Genomic DNA, 9,380 nt, shown 5'->3' with positions numbered 1-9,380 from the left:
TCTTACACTAGGTTCACTCTATCTTTTGTCTCTCAGTTACTCGGGTCTGCACAGGGACCAGAAAGACAGCGAGCCGATTCGCTAAATAATTGGTGATCCGAAAACCCAATAGACTATAATGCTCTCCGTGCAGGACAATTTTAAACAGAATCTGTAACTGAGTCTCCCAATGCAAAATGTGAACCTAGCCTTATCTTTTAAGAAAATATACACCAAATACAAAAGATCCATCTATTGATTTATTTTATGTCTATGGTCAGATTTTAATTTTAGCCCATTCAAGTATCTCTGGCATTGCCTATATTTAGGACACCACTGTAATACACAGCTTATCAGTAAATAATTGATATTGCCGTTTATGCAGGGAGAAGCCCAAAAATATATATTTTGTATTAAAAAAATAATAATAATGCCTTTCCATCAATAAAATAGAAAATTGGAACGCATCTTTAAACATCCTAGATCTGATCAGCATTATAATACAGTTCATCAGGTATCTTGCAGTTTGTATTTGGGATTATTAGCCTGCAAAATATGTATAAAATGTGTAGGAAACTTACAGATTGACATTTTCCCATGAAATTCCAACTCGTTTCAGGAATTTTTTTTTGGTGCATGTGACCTCTTGCACATGGCAGTCTTTGGATTGCATGTGACGCAGAACCTGAACATTGTACCCTTCAGCCTTAGTGAAGTATAGTGAAGTCTGTTTATTGCCATATGGCTCCTTGCACACGTAACTGCCTTTTATTCATTAACCGCTTCTTGACTGGACACCTTAGATACATGTGGTTTTGAAGGCTGTAACATTTTTTGTTCATGTTATTACACGTGGAAAAAAAAAAAAAGGTAGAGAAAAAAGGCACGTCTGTTTTTCAAATTTTTTCAAGTACTGCTAACATTATTCAAAAAATGTTTCTCTATCCAGCAATATGATTTTTATGTAGGTTAGTGTTGCTGGGGACGGGGCTATTGCCTTTCATGTGAATTTTTTGGGAATTTTTTTTTTTTAAATTCTCCCTGTAACTGGGGTTGATAAATTAGACAAAGTTACAGGATACGGCCTCTGAGTATATGATGCAGAGCTGAGCTGCGCCTTCTAGGACCCCGAACCTCATTCAGTTCAGATAACAAGACTGTTGGGCGAGGAGAGAACTGCATCACGACAGCTATATACTCAGGGAGTGCGGTGTACTGTGTATTCTGCCAACGGGAAGGCAGGGATGGTTTTAAGAACAAGCCAAATTTAGTAGAGTGGGATCAGATGGTACAAAAAGGAAAATGTAGAAGGCATGTAAAATAAAATCTAAACACCTGTTGCGGTACTATTAATAAAAGTTACTGTCACCTGTTAAAATAAGTAAAATTTTCCTACAATATGGAAAAAAAAAACCATAAAAGTCCCGCTCCTCAGCTCATGCTCTCTCACCTCAAACTCCTTCACCTTTTCCATTGTTATCAGGCGGCGAGATGTGTGGCTGGAAAGCATCTGTTCACAGTTACTAATAAGTTTCAGGCACGGGTGCTGGGGTACAACCTCGTCTGTATATCTAAAAGAATGAAAGCAGAGCTGGTAAAATCAGCAATGAACCATAAAGTCTTAGCATTGCATATTCAGAGTATATTCATCTGGAAGATTTACTACTGCCAATACATTCAGTGAGAATAGAAACTTAGGATAATAAAAAAATAACATGAATTACAGGTCATATGATAACAGACTATGAAAGGAAAAATGCTAGCATGAACACGATGGTGCACACAGATAGACATCTATACATATGCCTGGTAAGTACCTTATGACCAAACGATGGCAGCACAGCCTTGTCAATTATCAAGACTTTCAAGAGGAAAAATGGGAAGGGAATCACAGCCCACATACGTGACCTTCAAGATTCAGTTTGTTAATACATGTGTCTCGATTTCTTGGATGGTGGATGCCCGGATCAACTTCCCATCGGCTTGGGATGCATCAGAAAATGTAACAAGGAAAAATCCAGCACCGCAACAAGATTTTTAAAACTTAGCCACACGTGTGAATTCCCCAATCGGTAAAGACCTGATGGTATGCTTCGAGTGAGCACTGCGCGCGTGTAATTATTTCCCGATAGTTCCTTTCGGAACACACAGGTAGAAACGATTCCTTTTGCTTCCTCTCCCGTTAATGTAATGTCTAAAAAGTTAATGCTCTTGATCTCAGTATGATGCATAAATCTGAGATTATATGAATTGTTGTTCACATATTTCATGAAATCCAATACTCTTTCATTGTTGCCTGACCAAACTATTAAGGTATCGTTGATAAATCGACCATACCACATTGTCATTTTTATATGGATTATTATCACAAAAAATATATTGTTCTTCCCACCAAGCCACAACTATATTTGCAAGTGAAGGTGAAAATTTTGCATCCATAGGTGTGCTGCACGTTTGCAGGTAATGTTTGCGGTGAAATAAAAAATAGTTGTGGCTTAGTAGGTAGTCAATAACTGAAATAATATATTGACACTGTTCTGGCGGTAAACTCGAATATTTGGCCAAGTGATATGTTACTGCTTGAATAGCTATTTCGTGGGGGATCGACGAATATAAAGATATGATGTCACACGCAACCAGGTGTACCCCCTCCTCCACTCACGTTTGAGCCTATTTATTAGGATTCAGGTGAAAATAACGTCAGGCTACGACTAAGAGGATCAGCACATCCTCGAAACGCGTCAGCTAGACGTTTTTCTCAACATGAATCATTTTGTTAGCAACATCGTATGGAATATGGATTTTAAAGTCGGTGTAATTAAAGGCTAAGTTTTAAGGATTTTGTTGCGGTGCTGGGTTTTTCCTTGTTACAATGTCAATTTTCACCCACTGTCCATCAAAATTAGCAGACTAGTCAAAGTTTGGTCATGTTTGCTTTATTTTGCTGCAAACAGGAAGTGCAGTGGATGACAGACATGGTCAGCAAATTCACTTTGACAGGTTCACATCAAGATTTTATAAAGCAGTATATGCCTACATTTTGGGGGGGGAAATGGGGCAATAAATATATGCAGATGAATGCTATGAAAGGTTATCAGTTCTACATAGACTTCAAAAAAATTTGGACAGACATATACTTTTTTTTGTTTGGGGGGGGGGGGGGGGTTGAAACAGAGGCATGAACTTCATTATAAAAGAACAATGTGAACCTGGCCTTAACTGAACATGTTGACACAGGTAAATGGCAGACGGACACGCGCAGTCAGAGCATTTGGATGAAGATACGAAGGTGACGTGGGAGAAGAGGCGCTCCGGAAAAGAATATAGAGTTAATTTGCAGTTCACTCCTTTGTTACCAGGGAACTATGTCCATAGATACCATGACAGATCTTAAATGAAGCTAGATAGATCACAGAGAGTGGAAGGGAGGTGCTTTTCCCTCTTCACGCAGTGAATGCAGATGGTAGGGGTTGATTTTCCTCACAGCACATGCAAAATGCTCTGTGCAAGAGACTGAAGATTCTGCAAATCTCTCTCTCTCTCACTCTATATATTATAGTAAGAAAAGCCTTCTACTTCTGTTCTGGCTGCTTGTGTGAGAAATTATGAGGCACTGTGAGACAATTGAGACATGATTCATAGACAACAAGCAGCTTTATTGACTGTGCTCATTTTTCTTGGATTTTTGATACATGTACTTGCCCTACATTTATAGTTCAGTCATCCTGGATCTCCTATATGATGGTCACGTGGGTCATTTCTCAGATATTATTTTGGCATTGTACTGTTACTCCTGAAAGAATTACATGTAAAGAAACTAGTAGTAGTATTAGTAAAACATAGGGGAGAGTGGAAGATGGCTTCTTATTGTACCATACTTGATCACAGTCATAATGTGATAGAACGTAATGTATGACTGCCTGATCCTGCATATATTCTAACATTTCATGAAAACTCAGGCATCTTTTTAGGCTAGTATATAACTTGTAGCAAAGAATTCAAAATGACCCCAGTACCAGAGAAAAGCTATGTTCACAAATGCATTGGAGGATGAGTCAGGACGCATGCAGAGCTATTTTTCCCAATAACATGCACACCATAAACTGCCATTATATCCTACAATGGAACAGAAATGTGAACGCAGATAAGACCCTGACCTAGCAGTAAATAAATATATGCACATGTGCACGCTCACAAGAATTTACAAAATGCAAAATACCCTTGAAAATATTCAGGTGCAGACAGAGTAATCTTATACCTAGTCCATTTGAGAAGATTGTAAGACTTTTGTATAACAGACCCCAACAGACTCATTCCTTGAGTGTAAACAAGCAGAAATACTTTCAGACAATTTTACTTCTCCAGAGTGAGATTCTGTTGGTAAAATGTGAAAGCTACGTCAGAAGCTGCCATGTTTGTGGCCTTTTCTGTCTCCGTTATACTTCTGTCTGCTCTCTGGACTTGCTCACTGCATGTTCTGAGCATCTCTAATCCAGACTGATTCCTTACTCTTAGTAATAAACCAGAACAAGAACCTAATCCCTTTATCCAGATCTGTCAAACAATATTAACTTCTAAAAGCTGTTGAAAATGAGTGTTTGGGTTCAAAATATGGCAACTTGTCTGGGGAGAACTTTATGGAAAAAAATAAAACTGTTGCCAAGTTTATAATTAATATAGCAAAGAAATGTTCTGTACAAGTCTCCTGAATAACTGCTTTTGGTCTCTGCCCTACTGAATGTACGATCCTGAACCCACCAACATGCTATAATAGTAGAAGGTTTGTTTAAAATGCCTTATATAAATCTAACAAAGTCCATCCATAGTTACGTCTCAAGTAAAGCGCAGTTTGTCATTTCTAACAGATTTGCCTTTTTGCACCCAAGCAGGAACCATCTCAGTGTATGGAGAACGAGGCCTGTCCAAGTCAGACAGTTAAATATCCATTTGTCTGTCCTTATGGTTGGCACCTTTCCCATTCTACAGGCCAGTGAGGTCACATTTATTCATCATGAAGGGATTAAGATGCAATACAAAGCACAGTCTCCGTGCAATGTACACCACTGTGCTTTGTATTTAGTATTAGGGCAGCAGAACTCACCCAAACGCTGAGGTACCTTCAAGCAGTTGATCATCGGTATTGGCCCTAACCTATCTGATATTGCTGACCTAATACTAAAGAGAAGAGGGTAAACCCTTAGGCAGGGTTCACACAGGGTTTTTTGGACCGGATTTTGATGCAGAATCCGTGTCAGAATCCGGCTCAAAAAACCGCCTCCCATTAAAATCAATGGGAGCCCGTCATTTCCTTTTTCCACGAGCGTTTTGTTTCTGCTCGCAGAAAAAAGAATCGACCTGCCCTTTCTTCAGGTGGATTCCGCAGCTGATTCAGCCGTGGTCGCCTGCCTCGCGACATCTTCCTCCCGACTAGGCCCATTCATTTGGGCCTAATCTGGGGCGGAATGCCACGACTGGATACCGGTGCACTGCACCGGCATCCAGTTGCGGCTAGCCGTTTTTTGGACTGGAATCTGAGGCGGCCTCCACATCAAATTCCAGTCCAAAAAAACTCAAGTGTGAACTTACCCTTAAAGTGTAACTAAACATTTGGACAATTTTTGATTTTCTGGCAGTATTTATGACGTTAATAAATATTACAGAAATATCGATTTCTGTACTGAAATCCACTTTCTTCCCCAGTTTCTCTAACGCTAGGTTCACACCTGCGTTCAGCCTTCCGTTCTGTGCTTTCCGTCTTCTGCATGCCAGAAGACGCAAAGCACAGACCGGGTCCGGCCGTGAGCAGCGGTGAGCGTTTTATGCTCTCCGCCGCGAAACCGGATTTTTTTAATCCGGACACAGAGTACTGCATGTCCGACTCTGTGTCCGGATTAAAAAACCCGGTTTCGCGGCAGAGAGTGTAAAACGCTCACCGCCGCTCACGGCCGGACAGCTTTCTCACCCATTCAAATGAATGGGTGAGAGAGACTCCTGCAGGTTTCCGTCTCCTGCTGTTTTATGCAGGAAACGGAAACCTGCACAACAGAAAGGACAACGCAGATGTGAACGAGCCCTTAGGCTAACTGAAATCTGTACCATGCTTCCGGTTACAAGTGAACAGGCTCTTGTAATAATGCAGAGAAGCTGAGAAGGAGTGGAGGGAAGGGAGGAGATGTGTCAAACAGCTTTATCATGGGCATTTTAAAACCTAGAATAGGTTCATAGGGTGTCATAAGGAATTTGAGATTCTCAGTTCAATGGCTAGCTGGGTTTGAATAAACAAAACCCCAAAATGCTCAAGATGACAATGCCATCAATCAGATGACGCGTATCATTTGGCTTTTCAAACTTGGTGACAGGTGCTCTTTAAAGGGCTTCTCCAACATTAATTCTAAGGCACAACATATGTACTATTGATGAATACTGTGCTATAGCCAAAGTCTCCAAGAGTATTCTTGGGGACCTCAAATATATCAGTTTCCAGATCAGGTTTCTAATTGACGCGTGACTCTAGTGTACGTTTAGTGATAAATTCCCCCATAGAGTTTGACCACCTCATGATTTTGAGCTCATGAATTCTTCCAATATATTTCTATGTCTTCCAGAGGATTACAGGTAGTCCTCGACTTACGATGTTGATCCGTTCCTACGTGGCGTCGTAAACCGGTTTCCGACGTAAGTTGGAAATATACATAACTGTACCATATACAGTACAGTACAGTCTTCCTCGGTTCCGAGCCGCTGCACACAATCACGTACTGTACAGGGAGAGCTGGTAGCTTGCGTTTATGCGGGAGCTTACTTTTTCTCATAGGAATGCATTGACCAGCGTTGATTGGCCAGTGTACAGCATTCGGCCAATCAACGCTGGGGATCTGTGAGGAGGCGGAGTCTAAGATCAGACCACAATGGAGACTGCTGTGATCCGATCTTAGACTCCGCCTCCTCACAGACGCATAAAATCAAGCTGCCAGCTGTCCCGACTAGCAAGGACGAGCCTGCTGCAGAACCAGCATTGATTTGCCGAATGCTATACACTGTATAGCATTCGGCAAATCAACACTGGTTCTGAATCGAATCTTTGCTGCGAATAGCGATAGTATTCGAATGAGTACTCGATTGAATACTACTCGCTCATCTCTAGTCGTAACCACGAAACGTCGTAACCAGAGGACTATCTGTATATCGTGGTTCACATAAGTAAACAAGCTTCCCTTTGATACAGCCATTTGATGAATCACGGAAAAACACATTAGGTTCTTCTTACTTTAGCAGTACAGGATAAAATGGCAGAAATCCTACAGATGTGATCATTGCTTGCCATTATATAATTCTGGCTAATGATTTAAAATGAATCTAAATAATATATAGCCACAGAAAGTTTATATACCCGGAATATTTGCTCACAACTTTTATGTTCTATTTATTTTAACCCCAGGAGGAAGATTTGTATTTATTTTCTTCCATGTCCGCTCATACCGCATACTTGTTTGTATATTGTCAGGATGTAAACTGATAATAGTACATTTAAGGTGATCAAAGAATTCAGATAAAAGGAAAACCTAGTGTTGACATGACAACAACAGTTATTTTCAACACTTAAGAAAAGCTGTAGGGGAAGAAAGCAACCCCCACTGTTCAGATCCTAGAGAAAATATACATTTAAAGACAATCTGCACCTAAAATAAAATAGATCACCTTTAGTTCTTTGAGTTGTCTCCATCTGTCAAGTTGTTATAAAACATATCCAACAGTTTTTTAAGGTGGCCATACACCTTGATTAGTTTTCAGCCAACCTGAGAACGGACCATTATTAAATTCAGGCTTTATAGAGAACGGAAATGGCTCAGAGATTTCAGTTAATGGGAATCTGGCACTGTCATCTAAAGAAATGGTGGTGGTGGTCGTGGAGGGGGTTATCATGGGGGGGGGGGATTAAAGGCATTTTTACTAGACTCTATGTCACCTTAGTTTATGTCAAATTATCAAACAGTGGACAATATTTGATGAATTTAGATCTATCACTTCTCCACTGAGAGCCAATTACTCCAATTTCTATCACAGCCCTTCATCGAAATAACAAAGATTTCTCAAATAAGCCCCAAAGTCACAAAGCAGAGTTGAATGCAGAGCTTATTAAGGATAGGTTTACACTTGCCTCTGCTAAAACAGACACCATAGCCTATAATAATATGGTCCGCTGGGTTTCCACAGGACTTTTCTCTCTGCCAATTTTTGGCAGAATCTGCAAAGTGAGTCTACTATGGATATGAACCTAGCTCAATACACAGTTATATTCAGTGAGGAAGGAAAAGCTCCCAATACAGAAGCAAGGAGAAGAATAAAGAGATGCGGGATTTCACCGAAAGGTTTCATAATTTGTTAATAAAGTATACTACAATATTTATTAATTACACAAATACTGCCAGAAAATCAAGAATTGTCCAAACGTTTAGTTACACTTTAAGGGTCAGTTCACACGTGAGCAAAGGGGAGGTTTTTGACAGCGGATTTCGCTTCAAAAACCGCCCCTTTACAATGGTGGGCTATGCAGACCGCCGGGCTTCTTTTTTCCGCTAGTGGCGGGCTGCTGCTAGCGGAGAAAAGAAGCGACATGTCCTTTCTTCAGGCGGACGCCGCGGCGCGCTGGGCCGCAGCTTCCGCCTAGCGGCAGCACCCTCCTGTGTCGGCTCATTCAAAGCGGGTTTTTGACGTGGCTCGCCGCATCTCTCTCTGTGTCAAAACCCGCGCGGACCCCCAACGTGTGAACTAGCCCTAAGGGTTTACTCTGTTCTCTTTAGTATTAGGTCAGCAATATCAGACAGGTTAGTGCCGAATATTTAGACTGCATTCACACTACGTAACGCCAGCGTGTATCACAGCCGTACATGCCGGCGTTACAGCAGGCCTACCGAACACTTCCCATTCATTTCTATGGGAGCCGGCATACGAGCGCTCCCCATAGAAATGAATGGGCTGCTTCTTTCACTGCGAGCAGTCCCATTGAAGTGAATGGGAAGTGCCGGCGTATACGGCTAGCTCTGCTCATGCTGAGCTGTACACGCCGGCACTTCCCATTCACTTCAATGGGACTGCTCGCAGTGAAAGAAGCAGCCCATTCATTTCCATGGGGAGCGCTCGTATGCCGGCTCCCATAGAAATGAATGGAGCTGCTTTATACGCCGCTTATTCTGAATGTGTTTTACGTTCAGAATAAGCTTCAGTATAGGTAGTGTGAATGCCCCCTTAGATACATTTTGAGTCTGAGTGTGGTGTAGAGACCTTTCGTACTATACGAATTAACAGAGTTTGACAAGGTGATCTTTTACAGAATTATATTTTAATATGTCGTGTATTTACCCTCTAAAGGAACCCTAGACCTAAAAATGAATGATAAAAGC

General features: G+C 41.1%; 1 protein-coding gene across 1 annotated transcript in view; it reads right to left on the bottom strand.

Moving 5' to 3' along the window:
- Positions 1 to 9,380, bottom strand: part of TRMT11 (tRNA methyltransferase 11) — a 45,832-nt gene that overhangs the window by 11,997 nt on the left and 24,455 nt on the right. Inside the window, exon 12 of the mRNA XM_075267983.1 lies at positions 1,430 to 1,550. Within this exon, the coding sequence (XP_075124084.1) occupies positions 1,430 to 1,550 (121 nt within the window). The remainder of the gene's footprint in view (positions 1 to 1,429; positions 1,551 to 9,380) is intronic.

The sequence above is a fragment of the Leptodactylus fuscus genome, chromosome 3, assembly GCF_031893055.1.
Source record: "Leptodactylus fuscus isolate aLepFus1 chromosome 3, aLepFus1.hap2, whole genome shotgun sequence".
Lineage (NCBI taxonomy): Eukaryota > Metazoa > Chordata > Amphibia > Anura > Leptodactylidae > Leptodactylus > Leptodactylus fuscus.
This window is presented reverse-complemented; position numbering and strand designations above follow the sequence as displayed.